The 23,952-nt window shown below is 40.2% G+C and overlaps 1 protein-coding gene across 9 annotated transcripts in view; it reads left to right on the plus strand.

Annotated features, from left to right (window-relative positions):
- Window positions 1-735: 735 nt before the first annotated feature.
- The window catches only part of LOC118222390 (target of Nesh-SH3), a 44,733-nt gene continuing 21,516 nt past the window's right edge, over window positions 736-23,952 (plus strand). For 4 of the 9 annotated variants that reach the window (XM_035407965.1, XM_035407967.1, XM_035407969.1 and 1 more), the window contains exons 1-6: window positions 737-945; window positions 7,327-7,506; window positions 18,930-18,998; window positions 19,949-20,081; window positions 22,685-22,866; window positions 23,433-23,485. In XM_035407965.1, coding sequence (XP_035263856.1) covers window positions 870-945; window positions 7,327-7,506; window positions 18,930-18,998; window positions 19,949-20,081; window positions 22,685-22,866; window positions 23,433-23,485 — 693 coding nt within the window. In that variant the 5' untranslated portion in view covers window positions 737-869. Of the gene's footprint in view, window positions 946-7,326; window positions 7,507-18,929; window positions 18,999-19,948; window positions 20,082-22,684; window positions 22,867-23,432; window positions 23,486-23,952 lie in introns of all 9 variants that reach the window. The other 5 variants (XM_035407971.1, XM_035407970.1, XM_035407972.1 and 2 more) reach the window with 3 other exon arrangements.

The following is a 23,952-nucleotide window of genomic DNA, read 5'->3' on the forward strand; positions in this document are numbered from 1 at the left end:
TCTGGCAAAGCCCATGAGTTGAGTGGTTTGTGGAGAGGCTGGGCGATGCTAAAATGATGTCAGGCTTCCTGTCGCGTGCACTGGCACGTGTGATGGCTTCCTTGCAGAACCAGCCCTTCACATGGGGGGGATGTCCCCGGTCCAGAGCATGCCTGCTTTCGCTCCTATTGAAGAGGGGAGTTGGGGGGCTGGCTTTTTTGACAAGACCGCCTCACACGTTGGCTCACAGCCAAAGAAGCAGGCAGTAACAAATCTGCCTGGGGCCAGAGTGGTTTTGAAGTTTGTTGTCCGGCTGCTCAGTGTTTTCTGGGAATTTTAGTCTAGATCAGCTCTGTGAGCATGTTAGCATTTGCCTGTGCCTACCGGTGGCGACCCATACCTCAAACAGCATGATCCCCTTGCACCCAGCTGTCCCCTGCAAAATGACGTCTTAGAGTGAGACTCCTGCAGTTGCCACAGCAGTGCAGCCCTCTATGGCCTTTTAGCCCAATGCAGAATTTGACTTCAGGAAAGAAGAAAAAAGAAAAACAAATGAGGAGACAAAGAAGTATTCAAGAAAAATATGGTTAAATGCTGGGAAAAAAAGAGGGAGAGAAAATACAGTATAGTAAAGTTCCACATATTCATGTTCTACCCCTGCCCTTGTCCCCTGTCTTCCTCCCTCCTCCCTCTACCCCCCACCAAGTGAACCTGTGGGGGTGTGACATCACCAAGTTCCCTCCTTCCCTTGGTATAGATGCTGGAGGGACCTGAGCTTCGTATCACTCCTTAGTCCTGCACTGCAAAGCTGAACAAGTCCCTGGCTAGCCTGCTGCCTTGGTGAAGTTGTCCAGCATCCCCCTGTCCATCCAGAATCCAGCACTGACACCATGTTCTTCAGATCAGCCCTCCTGCTGCTCGCTGGGATTGTACTGACTGAATGCCGCTCGCCACCGAGGATCCGAGGCAAGTGCACTGCTGGTAGCGTTGCAAAGGGTGTTCCTGCAGGTGCTTCAGCCGAGATTACTGCATGAGGAGCCCTTAAAATGTCATGCTCTGATTGATGCAGAGGCAGATAAAGCATGTAGAGGTGGATAAAATCTGAAGTAGTAGAAGTAGTATCTCTATGCATGCATTAGTGTGCTCTCTTTTGGAGAAAAATACATCTTTGTAATTTCCTAGTGGTACTACTTTATGCTTTATGGACTGCTTCATATTTATTGGTAGAATGCTGTTTTTTATACTTGCATTTTTAATTTACATTTGACCATTTCTGAGAATTTTTGAAATTTAGCTAATTCTACAGCATGCATCTCTAATATAAATATATATAAATGAGTTCTTAGATATATTTATTGACTTAAAATGTAAAGCTAATTTGCTGATTCTTTCTTTGTCATGTAAGAGTGGAATGACAGTGTTAATGAAATGCTAATCAAATTCAGAATTCAAATACTCAAACAGCATCACCTTTGGGACATGATCTATGGTGAAGATTAAACAGTTACAATGCAATAGATTCCTATAATAGGATTGTGCCTTGTGGTAAATTAAATATTAAGGAAAATTTTTTGGAAAATTGTTCTTTCAAATTTTATCATTATATTGTCTGTGCTGCCCACTTCAGCTTTGTAAGATTAGCGTATAATACAGAAAACAGAAAACAATGAAAATTTCAGGCTGTCATTTGTTCATTGTATAACTCTATTGAAACCATGGCCAACTTCTTTATCCTGTTCTGAAGGATAAAGTAATGTATAAATTCTTACGCACATGGTTTCAATTTAAAACTGTAATAAGTGCAGATGATGTGCTGCTACATGCATCTGTGTTCATTTATATATAACATGTATGTGAATATGCTTAAGTATATCTGTGTTTGCATGCATATATATATATGCAGGATGCACATTTGAACATGCAAGGGTAAATACATGCATTCATTGTTTGTGTGTGTGTACATTTTGCATGGGTATAAATATGTCTGTAATTTGTGCATATGTGTACAGGCATACATTTGAGTGCAATACGTGTGTGTACTTGCATATGTGTATATGTGTGTGCATTGCATGAATATGGATGTACAGTATGTATGTATGCATGTATGTATGTGTGCTGTGTGTATGCAGGCATGTATTTGTGCATGTGTGTATTATTTGTATGCGTGTGAGAGCATGTCTACAGTGCACGCTGTTCTCTCTCTGTACAGCTGTAGTGACCGTGACTGTCTTTGGGGATGTGCCAGATGGTGCAATGTTCATTTATTGGTTGCTGGTGGGGCTTGATCTCTCTGTGGACTTTGCGCTGTAAAATTTGTTACCCGCTACCCCTGCAGCACCAGCTGGAATTGGTTTGGTAAAGAAAAAACATCTGACTTCTGTTACATGCATTTATTGTCATGCTTGTGCATAAAGTGATGCACATATAGATTGGCTCTGTATGAGGATGGACATTGCTCTGTCATATCCACCACTGCCATGCTGTGACTATCCATTTTGCCCTCTTTGATTTCTTTGTATACTTGATGGACAACAAGGAGCATGTTGGTTTATGATTGCTGAGCGAGTTTAGGTTGTGATTTATTGGCAAAAGCTAGTTCGGGCATCGAGGGGTCTGTCCCTTGAGTGCTGGAGTTGGACAATTATCATAGTTTTGTTGAAAAACTAAACTTTTTCCTGCCTGGCAGATGTTTCCTTTCCTACATCTGTTGAAATGGTGCTATTATTGAACAGTCATCACATGCCTTATACCAATACCTCAGATTACGTTATTTCTTTCCACTGGCAAAGAATGACATTTATTTTCAGCTCTGACCATAACCTCTCTCTGTGAGTGGTTTTCTTGTGAAATTACAAAAAGGAGAGAGGGTGAGAAATGAATTTAGCAACAGACTTAGCTACCGCCAAAAAAGGAACAGCATCTAAACTGTGTAGAGTTGATACAAGCAGGCACAGAGTTAGAAATACCCTGATGTCCTTAAAGGAGACAGAGCAAATCATGAAAGCACCTGCACTCCAATGCAAACAACACTTTTTTACACAATATTGTGCACATTTGTGGGCACCATATTATAACAATGATTGTGAAACTCTTGAAAAATTACAAAGAAGGAATCTGGTTCCTGGTATGAATCATGAATAGTACAAAGAAAGACATATGATACTAAATCTCCGCAACCTTAGCAAAAGGAGATGAGAATTTGACATAGGGTTTTATTCATAAAAGTGATGAACAAAGTAAACTGCAAAATATGTTTGAGCTATTTACAGATATGTCAATGCATGGAACAGCTTTCCATGTCATTTATTAGAGGTGGAGACAGACCCAGGGTGTTGAAGTCCAGGCTTTGCGCACTGCCTGATACCTAGAAGGGCTGAATGGTCTGTCTTGTCATCCTTATGTGTTGTATGTTAGGCAATATATATACTTAGGTGCTTAAGTTTTTACATGAACCTCCTCCTACAGCATGCTGTTCTTCCCTTCTTTTTGCAAATGCACATGCTAACATGCAAAAGTGGAGGGGCTGTTGCAGTCACATAATCAAAAATTTCTAGGAGGCATGATAGTGTGCCTCCTTCACCACATTGTATGACTGGCAGCTTCGATGGCCACGCCCAGAGGGCTTGGCGCAGGTGTGGGGGCGGCCGGAACTGAGTGATGGAGGGATGAAGCTGGCAGTGAAGAAAGAGAGAGAAACAGCTGTTGGGCTGGGAGCCTGCAGCCATTGTAAATACGACAGGAAGATATAGTGAGCGAGCTCTGGGAGTGTGCGGAACGCAGGGATTTATGGAGGCATCCTGCTGGGGTTCTGAAACAGAACAGCCCAGCCAAAACTTTGTTAGTATTTGTGTCAGCTCCATAGTGAGTATGATTGGTGTCTGCTATCTGAGTAGCTGTCATGGTACTCTGATGAAAGGAAAGACAAAAGACCTAGACCTCCCATACTGGCGCTACCAAGCTCTCCCCAAGTTCACCTTTGACCTGGATGTCATTTTAATGCAGAAATAAACAAATTATATATTAGAATGACATCCTGACTCAGGAGATTATAAGTTATAATGTTGATACTTGAGAAATGAGCATGCATCCGATGAAATGTATCAGGTCTACTTTCTGAGGTAATAGGCAAATATCCATGTGAGGGATCATTGCTATCAAATGGGCTACCTCCCCTGCCACCCAAACCGCCCCTCCCCCCCCCCAAAAAAAACAAAACAAAAAAAACCCTGCAGTGTAGTGCTGCAGAATGAGTATTTCACTTGCAAATACTGTACATTTCAACAGCAATATTACTAGCTGTATTTCCATCCTCCCATGGTGCATTAGGAGCGCATGTGCCAGTAACATTCCAAAGAGAAAGGTTTCAACAGCATCAAGCTTCAGAGCTCAGTGTTACGCTCAACTTCAGTCAGCTCAGCATTTTTACAAAAAAGGCATCGCTAAGAACAGGCCTACATGAATACACATGTTAGGAGTCTCTGATAGGCCCCTTCTGTTTGAGACAGCAAGAGGATGCCAACAAAAAAAGAAAAAAACTATTGATAGAAAACTTTGGAGGCCGAGGACAGAGATGTAAACCTGGTCATGATTAGACATGTTCTGAGTGCCAGAAAACACAAGGTGGTCAAAACGAACAGACTTCCCTGTTCAACAGAGAACAGAGATATAGAATAAAGCATTTTCAGTGACTGTTAGTGGTGCTAATTAACATAACTAATTGCTAGGTGTTATAATTCATTGTTGGGTGTACAGCCTGCCCTCTTTTGACTTGTCAAATATAACACACATGATTCTTAATTTCTTAGTAATACAGGAAAGATAAAGTAAACAAAAACACATACACTTTTTGTTTCTTCCTTGAATTAATACGCACAACCAACAAAGAAGGAAAGTAGCTTACTTTATGTAACCTGAACTTAAATCAAGAAATTAAATTAAAATTTCTTCCGTCAACAAGGCAAGCATGACCTCATATGGCTAGGCTGGTATTTATGTACAGTACATTCCTGTGGATGACATGGCTGCATACCAAATCAGCATCCTTGAAAAGCACATCTTGAATCAATCCATTCCTCCATTATGTAATGCAACTCAAAACCCATACATGTCTTTTAGCATACTTTAATATTCTACATTATTTTTACTACAGTGTATATTTTTTCTCTAAAGGGAAGGGTTGAGCTGTGGGCCCATTATCTTCAGCAAAAGAATAATAGTCTCTGTAATTTTTGGGAGGCATTTACAAATCTGCTCAGATCCGAAACCAACCCTGGTAATGGATAACATTTGTCACTCGTAAATCTTAAATGCAGCTGCAGTAACAATCTTGAGAAGTCTGCTAAGAAGGGGCTACCTCCTTGTGTCAGAAATGCTGTACTCAGTCATCACTCTCCCTCACTTAGCCATCAATACATTAGCCACTTCTGTCTTGCTTTAACATAAAAAGGTAATCCAGTGACTCTTGGAACTCTGAACTCTTTTAGTTGTCTTTGGGTTTTTGTTTTCACCCCCTTATAAAATAATGTCCAACAGTTCATATTGACACCGTTTACATCTGAATACTGATGCTTCATTAATTATTGGAACAATCCTTTCATGAATAAATTATATATTCTATATTCTTGTCATTCAAAATAACCACAACTGCATGGCAGGAAATCACTTCCTATCTGAGTAGGGATTTCCCTCAATGGTAAATATAGACTTGTTGATTGTGTGGGGACTACAGCCCAGTGGAGCCCATTCCGATTATTGAGCCCATTCTGGCTTTTCCGTTTCGTGATAAATAGTCCTTGTGAGGCAGGCCACAGCAGGGCTTTGGAGAATGTCAGTGTTTGAGATCACTTGTGATTCTGTTGCCTGGCAGGGTACATTATGTAACATGTCGAAGCAGAGAGCGGTTTTGCTTTATAGCACTGCCAAACCAAGAACTCCTGGCACCTATTTCAGTTTCTTCTGTAATCTCGATGAGTTTGTTTAATTAACACGCAAGATTAATGGACTGAGGGGGTGGTTCCTAATGATGGTAAGAATGCATGATGAGCTCATATTGTGCCCTTCCATCAAGCTAATGGGATCTAATTAGCTCTAAATTTGAACATAATTTAGTCAAGGAGGGTTACCGGAGAGATGTTATTCAATGTGAGAGTTGTTGTTCTCATTGTGTTGCAGAAAGAGAAAGAGAGAGAGAGAGAGAGAGAGAGAGAGAGAGAGAAAGCGCTGCTTAATAACAGCCAGGCCTGTGATTGTTAAGTGATATAAAGGCTTTTCCCTTTTCCTGAGCCAGTCTAATACCGGTCTATTATGTGGCAGCCATTCCTGATACCCTTTGGTCCTCCTCACCTCTGATGTGATTAGTAAAGCTTATAGACTGAGGGAAGGCAAGAACTTTCTCCTAGAATGTGCATCTCAATTCAAAGAATTGACATTTTATGAGATTTTTCCAGGCTGTGATTTATGTTCTGTCTTTTGTTTTGCACAGGAATGTGAATAGAACCATTGGCTTGAGGTAATTATTGGGTTTGGGCCAAAAGGTGACTTCAATAATCCATGGTTTTTAGCAAAGAAAAAATGTTTCCCAAAGTCACTCAAGTGATGATTGAGATGCATGTTTAAGTGCTACATGTCCTTTAGCCACACATTGTTTTCTATAAATGCCTGGGCACATCTCAGGTCAGCTCATAAAGAACTTATAACTATTGGTCAATCTGGAACCAGGTGGACACCATCAGCTTATTCTCTTTGAGGCCGCTTCAGTGGTGCTATATGCATGTGAACATATGCACCCAGTGGGGCCCAGAACTAATGCACTGGTCATCCAGAACTAATACCTGGCCATCTGGACTATTCGCATCTAGTGGTCATGTGTTTTGCTCCTTAAACTTTGACCCTAGTTGTCTCCATGGATATGTACCCAAATCCAGGGTCATTAGTCAAATGCTTCTGTAGTATCTGAGCAGTATGATCTTGATGTATGATGTCTGTTCTAATGGAAAAAGCAGAACATGGTCAATTCACATGTGAAATCCCCTGCTTGACGATAACTTGTGATATCTTTTATGTTCCCAAAGAATACGAGAGTAAATTAAGTATTGCTATTAGTATACAGTTGGATGTAACAAGTATTTTATTTATCTGGAATGAAGGCAGCAACACAGATTCCCAAAGAACATATACTTTATAGTCATATTGTATGTTATGTGCAATGGATAAATCAGCTCATTTGCCTAAACAAATTACATGTGAAAGAATCATCTCCAAATGCAGAGATACTGACACTGAACCTTGTGTGTACAATAGAAATGGCTGTTAAGACATGTTTTTTTCTTTTTTGTATTTTCCCCACAGTACGGAGACAGAACATGAAGGTTCGCATCAACGCCACTGGTGACACCATCATCCTTAAATTTGTAAAGCCCAATCCTGATGTCAAGCTGGAGGGGTACATCCTGGGTTATGGAAGCAGCATGTTCTCCAAACAGTTCATCCCGCTGCCAGAGAACGGGAAACCCTACGAGACGGAGATGGGTGAGCTGGTCATGTCTGCAAATATACATTACCCACAGTGGTACAGGTCAAATTTTTGTCAGCATTTTGAAAATCGGCACCAATGGTCTAGGGGAGTTAGGGGGAGAGGGGGAGAGGCTAGGGGATTGTTAGTCCTCAAACATACCGTAAGTAAGTACAGTTGAGAACAAATGTTTACATACACCCAGGCTAAAGATATTCAAACTCAGTTTTTCACAACTCCCCACATTTCATGTCACAATACATTTCTTTTGGTAAGTCAATTAGGGCATCTACTTTGTTCACATCAGATGTAATTTTAAAACAATCGATTAGAGACAGATTTATTTCAGCTTTAGTTCACTATATCAGAATTCCAGTGGGTCAAAAGATTACATATACCAAGTTGGCTGTCTCTTTAAACAGTCTGGAAGATTCCAGAAACTGATATCATGAGTTTTTGGAAGCTTCTGATTGGCCAATTGTCTTAATTAGGAGTTAATTGTGAGTTAATTGGCACCTGTGGCTGTATTTAATGTCCTTCCTTTAGAGTCACTTCAAATGGTACCACGAGCATCTGTACAAACAATTATATGCAAATATAAAAATCTTGGGACCACACAGACACTGCATTGTTTAGGAAGGAGGCACAAACTAACTCCCATGGCTGAACAAACTTTGGTCCGAAAGGTTCTACTGAACCCCAAGACAACAACAAAGGAACTGGCAAAGGAGTTGGAGGCATCAGGTACCAAAGTATCTACATCTACCATTAAGAGAATCCTACATCGCCATGGCATGAAAGGCTGTCATGCAAGAAAGAAGCCCCTAGTCCAAGACCGGCATAAAAAAACCAGAATGAACTTTGCAGGTGATCACCAAGACGAAGACCTAGCCTTTTGGAGGAGTGTTCTCTGGTCAGATGAAACAAAAATTGAACTGTTTGGCCATAATGATCAACGCTATGTATAGAAGAAACACCATCCCAACTGTGAAGCATGTTGGGGGTGTTTTGCTAGAAAAGGGACTGGTGCACTTCAGAAAATAGATGACATCATGAAGAAGGAGGATTATCTACAAATCTTGAAGCAACACCTCAAGACATCAGCTATAAAGTTAAAACTTGGTTGCAACTGGGTCTTCCAGCAGGACAATGATCTTAAGCATACCTGTCTTAACTACGGCTTGTATTTTTCCATAGACTGCATTGTTGCTGATCTCGTTTGTGTTAGTGTTAATCAGTTTAACCTTCAGGGTCCAAGTTGAACTATGCGGTTGTTCCCTGCACTTGGACTGGTACTTCTCCCTAGGGTTTTCGTCATACTTGTTCCTGGTTATGGTTATACACTTTGTTGTACGTCGCTCTGGATAAGAGCGTCTGCCAAATGCCTGTAATGTAATGTAACAAAATGGCTTAAAGACAACAAAGTGAAAGTATTGGAGTGGTCATCACAAAGCCCTGACCTGAATCCCATAGAAAATTTGTGGACTGAACTGAAAAAGCATGTCCGATCAAGGAGGCCCACAAACCTGACTGAGTTACACCAGTTCTGTCAGGAGGAATGGGCAAAAATTCCAGCAAAGTATTGTGAGAAGCTTGTGGAAGGCTACCCCAAGCATTTGATTCAAGTTAAGCAATTAAAAGGCAATGCCACCAAATACTAACAAAGTATATGTAAACGTTTGACATACTGAAAATCTGATATAGTACATAAAAGCTGGAATAAATCTGTCTCTTTGCTATTATTTTGAAATGACTTCTTATGGAAATAAAGTAGATATCCTCATTGACTTAACATAGGAAATGTATGGTAACATGGAATGTGTGGAGTTTTGAAAAATAGAGTTTGAATGTCTTTAGCCTAGGTGTATCTTTCTCTTAGGAAATAGTGAGTGGTTAGACAGCAGACAGAAAGTACATTATAAACTAATAGCACTTACAATTTACAATGGATTACATTCCAGATAAACTCCTCACTGATCGAAATTATTGGCCAAAACACTTGGAAAAAGTTGAAAGAAATCAGTAATAATCTCAAGTTTATTTTTCTTTTTCAAACTATCAATCAATTTTGCTTGGCCTTTTTGAGTTTTATCCTATGGTTAGCACTGTTTCCTTGTAAAAAGGAAGTTCCCAGCTGGCTGGATCCTGTCTGCGTGCATTTTGCCTGCTCTGCTCATGTTCACACGGATTTACTCCAGATACTCCGGTTTCCTCCCACACAGAAAGACATTCATGTCATGTTGGGTATACTCCTGCCATTGCCCTTTTGCCCCTTTGGGGGGGGGGGGGGGGGGGGGGGGGGGTGTGCTGTTGGATTCTATTGAGCAGGGGGGCGGTGGTTCTCTTGGTAAAATCCTTTCTTACATTACATTGTTATGAAATGTTCTGTTGCCATTCCATTTTATATTTATACCGCTAGTTCCACGACAGGGGATGAATACCGTAATTACATAAATACTGTTATTTACCTTAGATAAACATTGGATCGTGTGGCCCCCCCTCATGGTCGTGTGGCCCCCCCTAGCGGTTGTGGCCGCAGAGAGCGTTTATGCCACAGGTCGGCCCTGCCCATGGGGACATTTCCCTCACATTTATGAACAGACATTTATACCAAGAAACATACAATCATTCATGCAACAGAAAAGCTGGGCAGCTAAATACATACATACCAATACAAATTGGACATATAGACACCTATTGAATCAATCTTAACTCTTACATAACCCATCTACACAGGGTACGGTTACACTAGTCTTTTCATGCGACTTCTGGAATCGGAATTTGAACATCCGCTCACACCAGGCCACATTTGAGTTGCGACCACATTTGACAGTTCAATGCGAGCTCTTGCGATCAGATCTTAGTTCGGATTTCATTATCCCGCTCAATAAAAATAAAAAAAAGAACGGAAAAGACATTCCAATGGCTTTCGGTATTCGTGAGATTGTGTTCTTTTTAATTATATTTAAACTACTGAGTAGTCGAAGTAGGGTCGCACCAGGCATGCACTGATCAGGAGGCAGCAGCGGAGGCGTGCTGTTAGTGTGAGTATTATGCTACTGTTTGCCTTCACTGTTTCGGTTGAGAGGAGGGTATGGGTACGCGAATGCAGCCAGCACTGGTGGAACCACATTATCCACAACTTCACAGATTCCCACTGGCTTGTCAATTTCCATATGCGAAAGCATACGTTCGACCACATTTGTCATCAGCCACAGCCTCGTCTCCACCGTCAGCACACTCACCTCCGTGCCCCCGTGTCTGCGCTCAAACTAGTGGCTATTGCGCTATTTCCTGACGTTTTTCTGGTGAAAGCGTTTTGAGATGCCTGATTATGTCCAGACTACAAGCAATTCCAATCACAATGTGTGCTAGACCACCTTGCCAAGAGGTTTGTCAGATCCGAACCCAATGCGAGCAATATCCGATTTGTGTGTGTCCACACCTGTCACTTAATGCAGCCTCGCCTGATCGGATATAAAAAAATGCATAGAAATTGGATTTAAAAGAGTAGTGTAACCATAGCCACATATGGTTGGCCTGTCCATGTACTGCATGCTTATACACAAAGGGCCAAGTGACTTGAAACAATTGAGGAAACATTGGGTAGCATTGCTTTGGAATACAGCTTATTTAATTTTGGTGAGGCAAGATAGCCTATATTGTTTGTAGTACAGTAACTTGGCGTCATTTTGATATCAATACTTTTAATGGCAGGCCTAGATTTTGCCAGTTTGAATGAATGAGTTATAGATGGTGTATGTCTTGTATGTGCGAGTAACTTGGCATTTTTGTATGTTGAAAACGTGTTTTTTTATGAGATATCATTTCTTTTTGCAAAGCGTTTTATTATGAGAAAGTGAGAAAGGCGAAGTGACCCTTTAAGAAACGGTTGTGGATTATGGCTATCCTTGTGTGAATTTGTACAGTCTGATGAGCGTGTACCGTTTAGGACTTTTGCTTTGCTATATATGTAAGTTGCTGTGACAAAGCGTGCGGTGGCGTAAGTATAAACGCATCAGAAACGCAGCTGAAACATGGCCAGTGTATGTACTTATGGACTTGATGGCCATTCAACGAGCCTTGATTGACAAAATTATCAGCAAGCCCGTAGAATTAGAGCTCCCTAGGTCGCAACTTGTGTACCCTTCTGTCCTGCTCGGTTTTCTGTTATTTCGTGGAGATGCACTTTTAGTGTTTGTAGGGTTTATAAGGCATTTTTATAGGCTTATCTGCAGGTAGGAGTCCTTTTCACTGTTTTGCTAAAGTAGATCAGTGACCTTACGTGAGAATTGGAATTAGTAGAACGGGAAGACTTGATAGTGGAGAATAGGAGCAGACGCGTATGTCCCAGCAAGCTTTGCATATGATAAAATAACAATAGTACAAGAGAAATGAGGAGATGTGTAGTTGAAACAATATGTTTTTAGCTGAATGGGCATGTAGGTGAAGGCTGACATGATCACAGACTATAGTGCAAAGTAAATGAAGTGCCCATGGGCGAGCTGAGTTTCCTTATGGAACGGTATATATAACAGACGGTATAAATGATCAGTTGTTAAAGTGGTGGGTTCAGTAACGTGTGATAATGCGTAAGAAATCTATTGCACTGATGTGCTTTTCTTATGTTCAGCACTAGTAGTTATAATTATGATTGAGTCATGATTTAAAATGTAATGTTTTAATGAGGAGATGCAGACCGTACACACATAGTAATTGTTTGTATGTGGCTAGATAGAGAACAGGGCGAGTGTTACGCGCTCCCCCCTGTTCTGCTTTTATTCCCCTTTGTCTGTCTCTCCATCTCTCAGGTGCCTATGATTAGGGGCTGATTGCACCTGTAGTGCCCCTTCCTCCAAAAGGGCTCAGTGGAGAGTGGAGAGAGAGACCCCTGGCTGGCAGCATTCCCTTTTGTTTGGTCCCTCTTCCCCTTTAGTGTTTTTGTCTAAGTTTCCTATTTTTCCTTTTTCTTGTGGGGAGGGAGGTCTGGTAGTCTAGTTATCGTGGCTTTATTGTTGTAGTTTAGTTTTTTCTCTGTTTTGTTAGTTTAGGGAGAAGTCCTGGGTCCGACGGCCCACTGCGTGGTTGGCCCAGGCTTCTCCTTTCTTTTGTTCTTTTTGGCCAGACCTCCCTGCTCTTATTGCTAGATCATTTGTGAGTATTTTTGTGTTTTGTAAACTAAATTCATTTGCTTGTTTATTCTAACTCATGTGGGGTCCTATTAATATGTTTCTGCCTCATGGTAGAGCCAGTGGTTTTTGAGGTCGTAACAGCGAGGTAACATGAATGTAGAAACGTGGCGTTTGCTGATAAGAGCATTTTCTACAGTAGCCAAGTGAAGAAATATAGTTAGTAGAAATGGCACAGTGGTCAACTGGTGTAACTTTTTAAGAAAATCAATACATTTGCCATCATGAAATGCATATGGGTGGCCGTGAGTGACTTTTGGTAAAGCAAATATAGCGTAAAGCAAATAAGCGTAAGAAAACGCTAGTGCACAATATGAAAGTATCTGCCTGAGGGCAAGGCTGGATTTGATCCTTCAACCTCAGTCGATGACTTTGTTAGTGAAATTTCATGGGCAAACCTATCCGTGGTTTTACAGAAGAACACAGGCCAATAAGCACAGCCGAGGTCCGGTTGAATCCATATGGCCTGGCGATATTGTAGCCGGTTAAGTGAACATGCAGATGGTATGTCATAATGCAGTGTGTATGTTCGGTGAACGCCGGGTAGATGTGGTGCAAAGGCAAATTGTTGAGAAGTAATAGAGAATTATTAGTGAACAAAAAAGCAGGTTAAAGAAAGTTGTTCTTGGCTGGGCTTGAACCGGCAACTTCATGATCCGTAGACAGTGAGACTGACCTCTAACTCACGAACTGGCTAACTATTGAAACTAGGAAATTTCTTGTGTGATAATAGAAGAGCTCCCGTTGAATGCATATGATTTTGAAATATTGTAGCCGGTTAACTGAACGTGTAGATGGTACATGATAATGCAGTGTATACGTTTGGGGAATGGCGGGTAGATGTGGTGCAAAAGCAATAATTGAGAAGTAATAGACAATTATTAGTGAGGAAAAAAGAAACTTGTTTCTTACTGTGCTTGAACCTAGGACCCAATGATCCATAGACTGTAACACTGAGCACTAGGCCACAAACAGACTAACTGTTAACATTGGAAATGTTTCAAACTAAAAAGGTATGGGTATTTTGCGCTTGTATGCGAGATTTTGATTGGGTCATGTAGGTGAAGGATTGGCTGGTGTTGGTAAAACGTCCAATGGGGAGACATTTTGTTTGTGGGATAGGCGGCAGGAAAAATAAGAATGAGAAGAAGAAGGAGAAAACACAAAATCCCCTTAGTTTGGGGCTTTATTGTGTGGACATGTGAAGTTGTTGATGAATTCTGTCTGTTGAAATGAGGTCAGAATGTACAGAATTTAATGGTTTTAAGGGCTGAAAGTCTGTGGCTGTTGTGGTTATTTTTGTGGGGAACCCTGGAAAGTGCCAAACTCTCGGTGCTGTATAGGTATGGGGCATGCCCCGCCAAGGCGTAACTTGGCGGGATGACATACCTGCCATCCCAATCTTATCTCACGTTGAATTATTTGATGTCAATCTAAGTTAGTGTGTCAATTTGTACAGCCAGCCAGAACACAGAAGCATGCTGTGCCCTGTAGGCTTATTTCTGTTTACCTTTTCAGTGATTACCTTTAAAGCACATGAGAAAAAGTAAGGGGGGACAAGAGATAGCTGAACTAAGGCCTTGACTCAAGACATCAGAAGTATTGCTTGTGAACAAAGTTCCACATCTTCAAAGCAAAAGCAATGGTGGAAGATCTCTCCCCTGCAACAAGAAAATACAGGAAGTTCTCACTCCATTTTTTATAACCAGAGCTGGAATTGATGTCCTAAATGCTAAGCAAGAAATCCAAGAAATTTCCGTATTTTGTTCATTAGGAACAATTGCCCATACCAAGCAGTTGGTTCAATTGTCAAACTGAGACATTCCCACGGAGGAGAGGAATAGATCTCGGCAATGTTGTCCCTCCTGCCCAATGAGCTTATATTTCATTTTTCCACATTTTCCCAGCTAGCTTGGGTTGATATTTAATCTCTAACATTAATATTGAATACCAAGCAAAGAACCTGCCAACAAAACTACGCTAATTAATCGAAACTGAATTCCTGCAACAGTAGTCCATTCAGTGCTTCTCCAAACTATTTGGACAAAGCCCTAATGTGAGAATTTCACCCTTCGTACCAAGTTTAGAAGAGCCTGAACTTCTTCCTCCTTTTTTGTTTTGTCTAGGGAATTTAGTTGTGTTCATGAGGGCCAAGATAAACATTTAGGAGGGATTTGTTGAGAGAGAACATTTTCAGCCACGTTCTCCTTATAAAGGTGAAGGTAACTGAAGGACTGCTGACCATGTTCTTCTTGGCCAAATCTGTACTCCATCTTCCATCTTTCTATTGTAATTAGCATACACACTTCATGGGACATACTAATGCGATATGATGTAAACCAGTCTGCCCCCCACACTGGTCTCCCTGCCCAGTTTAAGCCCTACTTCTGGGCTCCTGCACAACACAGATATAACAGCTTGATTGCTATCCTCCAAATGGCGCCTTTAAATTAAATTTTATAATATTTTGGCTTTTATTGTAGATTATTAATGTTAATTGAGACAGAATCTATAAATGTACTACAGTTCAGTGTCTAATTGTTCCAGCTCTGTAAAGCATAGGCCCAGATTAACAAAAGGATTGTGACTACTTTTCCGACATCACAATATCTACGTTGGATTTGAATATCTCTGTGACTTTTCTTTTGATGCATAGTTAAATGTGTTCATGCAAATGTATACAACATTTATTTTGCCCTTTTGTATAGCCATTTCCGTGGATAAAATCACATTTATTATTATTATTTTCTGTTAAAAACATTTAATTCATATCCAGGGATATGACTATGACTTAACTACTTGCAAGTTAAGCCGCGTTTCCACCGCAGGAACTTTCCCCAGGAACTAGGAACCTTTTGAGGAACTCCACCGCAGGAACCAGGGTCTAAATTAAGTTCTGGGGACTTTATTTTATCCCCCAAATAGTCCCTGCTCGGGGGGTAGTACCTTCGAAAAGTACAGGAACTTTTGGGGTGGCGCGCAAGCGCTGAACATTTATGATTGGTCGAGTACTCGCAGCATTTTATTTCAACTGCCATTTTTAAAAATCTGCAGCCGCAAACCAATTTATTATTTTCAAAATAATAACTTGAATTCAAACTTTATGTTATGCAGCGCAGTAGCCTACTTTTGGTTATAGCCTGCCAATGTCTACAGATGAGAAATCAAGATTGAGGATTATTTTGTGTGCGTTTCTGTTCTTTTCTTGCTTTAGCATTAAGTCTGTTTTATAAAATATAAGCATTCGTGCTGGGACAGCATATTACGTACCAAACCATTCAAACGATGTAATTCGATTACTGAATATTTTCATCCAGGTTTTTTTTTTTTTTGTTAGCCCGTTATAATTGACTCAAAATGCTTGACACAGTTAGGCTATGTGAGGTAGCGGTAGTTCTGCATAATTTACGTTGGGGATACAGTAAAAGCAAACTGGAAAAAATCACCTTCCGCGCTTTTTGTCAGGGTAAAATAACAGGTTAAACTGCCACAATTTCACACTGCGATTCTTCATTTCCACAAAAAGACCAGGAGGACTAGACATATGGACTTTAATTTATGGTGCATGGTTCGCATCTGGAGGGCACACTTCAAATATTTAGCAGCTCTGCTACCAGTAACTTAAAAAGATGAACACAAACGGTGGCTGTACCACTGCAATATTAATTTAAATTTTCACGCAAGTCCGAGTTTTCATTCTATTTATTCTTGTCATTTTGCGATTATATGGAAATGACAATGAGAGTCGAATTAATCAATTCAACAGCCAATTGTTTACGACGTGTGCATGTTTTCTGCTGTTGTTACCAGTTATTTGTGAAATGTGAATGCATTCTGTCGCATCGGATGTCAAGACATGAAAGTGAATGTTCGCATAAAAACATAATGAATGTGTTTGAGAGGATATATAGAACAGTTACAATCTGTATATTGGTCTGTTATATCCTGTTTGTTGCATAACAACGGTCCAAGTCGAACTACCAACGAGAGTTTTGCTTGACAACGGTAAAATAATATTCCCAAACGGCTGCGGAAGAATATTTCAATTTCAGTCGATAAAAATCTATAAATACTTAGGTAACCATATATAGTCATTGCTGGAAACACGTTGTATAAGTGGAATAAACCCCTCCGGGCTGTCCCGTTATTGGAAAATAAATAACTAATACTTCGGTGGCAGTATGGAGTTACAGAAGAAATCATACGACAGATGGACCGACGACGATGTCGCTTTTTCATACGTCAGCGGAATAATTTGCCTAATCGTCGCGGGACTTTAGACCATGGTGGAAATGCAGACAACAATGGGCATGAAGGAACCTTTTAGTTCCTTGAAAAGTAGTTCCTGGGACTAAAAGTTCCAAGTACTTTGGGAGGAAACGCGGCTTTAGATGACGTGTTGCCATTTACTAATACGATCGCAATTCAGGCTGGAAAATAACCCATTAAAGCAGAGAAATTGCTGAGTTGTCTTAGAATCTTTATCACCAAAGAATGTAGCAAGGCTGACATGATATGTTTCACACATGTTTCTATGAATCACGTCTCATTTATTGTCAGATATAATATGAACTTATATTTTTTTATTGAAATTATGTACACACACATGGTACGACATAGCTCAGGAGGTAAGACCGGTTGTCTGGCAGTCAGAGGGTTGCCGGTTCGATCCCCCACCCTGGGCATGTTGAAGTGTCCCTGAGCAAGACACCTAACCCCTAATTGCTCCCACCGAGCTGATTGGTACCTTGCATGGCAGCCTCAATTGTAAAGCACTTTGGATAAAAGCGCTATATGAATGCAGTCCATTTACCATATAATAAATTGTGAATACAATTTTGCCATCAGATGCTCTATGGCCTTCTCCCATCACAAGTTCATCTGTCTTTTCCTTTTAACCCCACAACTTTTGCAGGGATTTTATCACCTGTTATATCTATTCTTCCTTTAGTTGGACCAACACCTGTGCCTTTTCCCCTTGTAAAGTTTTTGTTTTTGCATGCTGCCTAACATCATGTTATCTTTTTGTTACATCCTCTACTGCTCCATTTTCTTATACCTAATGAATTAATTCTGTATGTGTCACTCCAAATTTTTATCATCTCTGTTGGTGTTGTACTCCTATGCTATAATACAATGTTGTGAAGCTGTACCTTGATGACCATTACCTATATTTTGTGATCTGCAAGTAACTTTTTTTTGTAGTTCCTTCACTACTTGTACCTGGTTGCTCCGTATCTATTTCTTAGTGCCTTATAACCTGGACGTGTAAGCATCCCGTATTGTTTCTGACCCTTCTTATGCTCTCTTAATTGCAAATGAGAGCATTGAATTTAATCCATTGTGTAAATCGACAATCTTGCTACATCAGTTGTTAATGTGTCGGTATCTGTTACTGCAAATGTTTTTCCCTGCCACTATTTCCTTAGTAAAGTCACATACCTCTCTCAGAGAATAAGAAAGTTGAGATACCCATATATTACATTTTTTGGAGTGAACCACAGTTGCAGGTCTTTTTGACTTTTTGATGCTTTTGGCAATTGCCAAATGGCCAGATGTTGTCTTTTCCCTTTTTCCAAACAGTGCTGTGAGTTTTTTTTAATGAATTCACTTGTGCCTATTAATATTTCTTGTCTCACATTTTTTGCATGCTTTAGTTGCAGTTTGTCATCTCTTTCCACAGAGCCGTGAGCCTGTTGCATTGCATGTTTTCTTATTTAGTTACACAGCCAGCTTCAGGTCTCTCTGCCTCTGTCCATGTCTGTCTCAACTCTTGTGTTACTGATTCAGCTATTGCACAATTTTTACACGTTTGAACATTTAAGATAACTCTTGAAATATACTGTAAAAAGCCCACATAACCAGTCATGACTGCACATTAAAACATGTCCATTATCATTACACAGTTGTAATGTATGCAGTGATAACTTTGAGCCACTTATCTGTTTTGTAAAATGTTCTGCATTTATATGAGTGTTATGACATTTTTAATAAACTATGTTATGCTGTTATGACAGCTTATGATGGATGTGATGTCAAGACTGTGATATCATGTCATCTTTTTGACTTTGTTGAAGGGTTTTACTATTTTATTCTAACATTTACATATGATTTTTATTTAAAATATATCAATATGAGGTCATTATAATAGAATTATTTGGTATTGATTTTGTTGTATTATTTAAGGTGTAATATTTACATGTAGACAATGCTGCAGGCTCAATATGAAATGTTTTTCTTTGTTTGTTCAGATGCAGAGCCAAAGTACCTGATTGCTGTACAGCCCATTCCATCAAATGATGTGAAGAAACACTGCACCGGTAAACACACATCATTACCTAATCAGTACATATACACTGCTCATATGTCAGTCTCTATAAATTAGGAAATTGGTGAAATTATGTTTGTTGCTATTGTTTCTTTTTTATTTGATAAAATTACAGTTGAATTGGCATTAAAAATAAATCTGTGCTGCCATAGCATATCAACCAAATTAATTATATACACAACAAAGCCAAATGTATGTGGACACCTGACATCCAACATCTCATCCAAAATTATGGGAATTAATATAGAGTTGGTCCACCCTTTGAGGCTATAGCCAGAAGAGCATCAGTGAAGTTGGGAACTGATTGGGCGATTAGGTCTGGCTCACAGGCTTTCCAATTGATCCCAAAGGTGTTGGATGGGGTGGAGGTCAAGGTTCTGTGCTGCCCAGTCAAGTTTTTCCAGGCCGTTCTTGGCCTGGAAAACCATTTCTATATGAACATACTGAATCAGAGAACAAAACTGTTCCCCAAACTGTTGCCACAAAGTTGGAAGCACAGAATCATCTAGAATGTCATTGCATTAAAATTGGCCTTCACTGGAACTAACAGGCCTAGGCCAGACGATGAAAAACAGCCCCAGACTAATGGTTGTCCAGATACCTTTGGTCATACAGTGTACATTATGTAGATATGCATAAGAAACATGTGTACATATCTTTACACATACAGTACATACTCTACACATACTGTATATAAGCAGTAAAACACAACAAATACAAATGCATGAACAAACACAAATAAAACAAAAACAAAAGTAAATTATACTGCTTTCTCGATGGACAGTTTTTGCCAGAATAAATTGTCATACATAATTCTCAATTTGAGGGAAAAAAACAATATTATTATCATCATTAATACATGATATCATAAGACCAAGGAGCTTTTCCATGGTTTATGTTAATGGAATGACCTCTGAACTTTTACCTGCCTATCAAAAACAGGAAAAGTGGACCTGGAGAAGCCCCTGCATCTTGTGATCGGGTCTGTGACCCCCACATCAGTGCTGCTATCCTGGGGAACTCTCCTGAAGACGCCCTATGATGGAAACATCATGAATGACTGTCTGGAAGATGGGTGAGTGAGGAAGTGGTCATGAATCACAGTTATCTGGCCTGGTCACTCACTGTGAGTTCCTAATCCATGTCAGATAGAAACTATGAAGGGATGCCTGGGGATTTCAAATATGTGCAATGAAGGAAAAATTAGAACTTGATAAATTGAATAAATCTCATGAGCTCATTCTTTCAAATGTATCTGCATTGTGTCTAAAACATGAGGTCCACCCTTACATGCAACAGTACTTGTTGGCATGAAGAGAACATTACACATGAGGGGGTGTCACCCCTTGCAGTCACTTTGCCAGAGGCTATTCTGTCGCTCATGCTGGAGTCCTAGATCTATTGGCTGAGTTCACTCTGAGGTTCTTAGGCCTATGCAATAAGCCCTCCTTGGTGCAAATAGCAATAGCAGATAGTGCTCATACGAGGGTCTGCCATGTGTAATCTGTAGACCTGGCATTAATTAAAACCCACTTTCCAGTTTCAGATGTCAAACCTCATACTTCAGTAATGTAAGTGTTGATGTGGAGAAGCTGGCTCTGGGTTGAAAGCTGAACATGCGGTAATGCTCTTGTCTGTCACAGTCTGGCAGAGCTGAAGGAAGGAGAGGTAACAGACACGTGTCAGAACAGCTGGCCATCAAAAATAAAAATGATATCTATCAATTTCAGCAGCCTCAGACATGACCATGCCAATGCATGGAGCAATATAACACACACTATCCACACACATACCGCAGGCACACACATTAATTCACAAACTGATGCATACATACACAATACATACGCATTTATACACGTTAAATATTTTACACAAACCACTCTTGGTTAGCACATAACTTGTGCCATACTAATGAGAGAAGTGAAGCATAGGAGCGCAGGTGTGAGTACTGTATGAAAAAGGGAGTAGGGGACACACAAGGCCACGCACTGACACACATCTTTTGTTCCTCACTGACAGGCTTTATGCTTTCTCCTTTTTTTCTCCCTGTTGGAATGGAGAACTTTTGAAAAGCCCCTGGAAAGCTCCACTGCATACGGTTCTGAGTGGCTCATCTCCCCTTTCTCTTCTCATTAAAGCTTAATGTCTGCTCCTTCTGTTCAGTGCCTGGCCACTGCTGTGTGCATTACACTTGAACAGTTCAACGTATTTGCGGAAGTTAATGCCATTTGGGTCTCAACTAGTAGACGGACAAAACTGTTGTCAAAAATATCAGTATCAATAGGTCTGTGGTCCACCAGTGACAAAATGTATTGGCCCAAATGAAAAGGGATAACTGGAACTACTACAGTACTACTCGTCTGTGCTTGGTACCATTGTTCATTGTTCACCTCAAGTCTCACACCAGGTTTCTGTGGTAAGCCACTTTGTCATTTAATCCTCGTAGCTAGCTACCAAACTAGCAACCAATTTTCCAACCTAGCTGGCCATATGATTTATTTAGCTACCACATTTGCCTGACTAGCTGCCATTTGTGCCAACGAGGTGCCCAGCTTGCTGCCTTCAGAACACAACTTGCTGCTGCTTTAGGTGGCTAGATGCTACAAAAATGTGGCTAGTTAAAGGTTTTAAGTGCAGCTAGTTTAACTAGCTATGTTTAATAGGCTCATTAGTTAAGCTAGTTCAGTCCTAAGAACAATTTAGTGCTAGCTAAACTAGTTGATCTTTATAACCATCTAGCTGTACTAGTTGGTCCTTTTGGTCAGCTAGCTGAACTTGTTGATCCATATGACAAAAAAGCTGAACTAGTTGGCCCTTACAGCCAGATAGTTGAACTAGTTGAACTAGCTACAGATAATATGCACATTTTCATAAGGGGGCGGGCCACAGATTCTATTTTAGACTGCTGGAAGTTTTGTGAAATTCATTTGAAATGTTTAGGCTAATTTTTTGCCAGAGACTGTTTTCTGTCGAAGTCACTTTTAAAACTGTATAGGTATGGGGCATGCCACCCAACCAAGCTGTAACTTCTGCCATCCCAATAATCCTAAATGACAAAAAAAAGAAATCTTGCAATGTTTCTGCCATGTAGTGGCAAGTTGTAACATTGAAAAGATATTCCAGTAAAATTGTGAGAACATTGAAATTTATAGAACCTTTTTCCTAGAATTTTTATACAATTGTGCATACATGGTATCCAAAACATAGGTGAGGTGGAAGCTATAATTACACTGCTTTTTTGTTGTTGTTGCTGTTGTTTATTGCTGGAGACAACCTCAAAATATAATTAGCTGTGATTCTTGGAAACCCTTCCCCAATGCATAGGCTACCAACAAATATTATGAGGATCCCATCTACCAGCATAAAATGGAACTAAGTCACAACAGGTCCGGAACAATAAAAAAAAAGATTGGATGAATTCATTTTGAGTAGTTTTTAATCATGTAAATAACAATGTATGTTTAAAAGTGACTTTGAACAGCAAACACGAAAAAAAAAAAAAAAAAAAAAAAAAAAAAAAAAAAAAAACACGTAGCCTGTTGTACTACTTCAAACCAAATTTGACAAATTTGACAGCAGCTACCATGCTTCCCCCACTACTGTCATTAGTTTCTTCACATATTTTGATTTTGGAGCCTTGACATTGGGCCATTGTGTTTTGTTTTAAATTAACTGCAGGCATTACACAGTTCGCTATCGGGAAAGGAACAGGAAGTGGAACTACCAGACATGCCCAACCAGTGACACCGTGATAGACAACCTGAAGCCCAACACACCCTACGAGTTTGGTGTTCGGTCCAACAAGGAGGAGAAAAGTGGGGTGTGGAGCAAACCTCTCATTCACAACACCAACATGGGCGGTACGTCATTCAAGCTGATTCTTGTAACCAGTGGTATGCATGGAGCATCATTCAAATAATTTCCACCATACAAATAGCACAGGCGGTACATCACTCAAACAATTTCCCTCCTGCTAATGGCGTGAATGGTGTGTCACTCAAATTATTCCTTCCCTACCATCATTCTGATCTTTCCCTTATACTAGTGGCATAGGTGGTGCATCACTCAAATTGTTTCCTTGTTTCAATGGGATGTGTGGTAGGTCATTCTGTAGTAAATGCATCACTCAAACCCCTGTACCAACAACATGGGTGGTATGTCACTGAAATCATCCCCCTTGTACCAATAATATATGCTGCATGTCAATCAAAATGTTGGCCCAGTACACTTTTGTGGGTCATACTAGAGTCCAGCCCTTTCCTTTCCCTCATGCTGAGAATACATGTTTTCATACCACTAAATATGGTGTAACTGCAATTATTCCTAGGGCAAGAATTCTCAGTGTGCACAATGTACATTTTATTTATTTATTTATTGAGAGTTGAGAAGTTTAAATTTGTATACTGTTTTATCTCACATTTCACAGAAAAGGGCATCCAGAAACTCTTCAAGCCAAAGATCCCAAATGGAAAACCAGTGGTATGTACCAACGCCTTTGTGTAAAACAGTAGAAATGCACAGCTTCAGGGGTTTTCCACTGTTAATTGTTTCCACAGGCAATGACCTCTAAAAAGGAGTTCAATATCTTGATTTGCCATTATTATATTTTTGAAAGCTGCAAGTGTTTTTTTCCATTCCTATTCTTCCCTGATGCAAAAGGACTAAAAAGAGTCCAAGGCTAGAGAAGCCAAGAGAGACAGCCCAGGTCAAAAGAACAACTACTTTTCTTCCACTGCCCTCCTCATCTCTAATTTAAAAAAAATGAATCATCTCTACTCTTTTTCCACTCTTATTCTCGATTTCTTCCTTTCTCCACCTCTATTTCTCTTTCTCCCACTTTTTCTCCATCTTTTTCCCCCTCACTCTCCCCCACACCTTGCTCTCTCTCTCTCTCTCTCTCTCACTCCCTTTCGCTCTCACCCCTCTCTTTCTCTCTGAGGGGCATA

This window comes from Anguilla anguilla, chromosome 3 (assembly GCF_013347855.1).
Source record: "Anguilla anguilla isolate fAngAng1 chromosome 3, fAngAng1.pri, whole genome shotgun sequence".
Taxonomy (NCBI): Eukaryota; Metazoa; Chordata; class Actinopteri; order Anguilliformes; family Anguillidae; genus Anguilla; species Anguilla anguilla.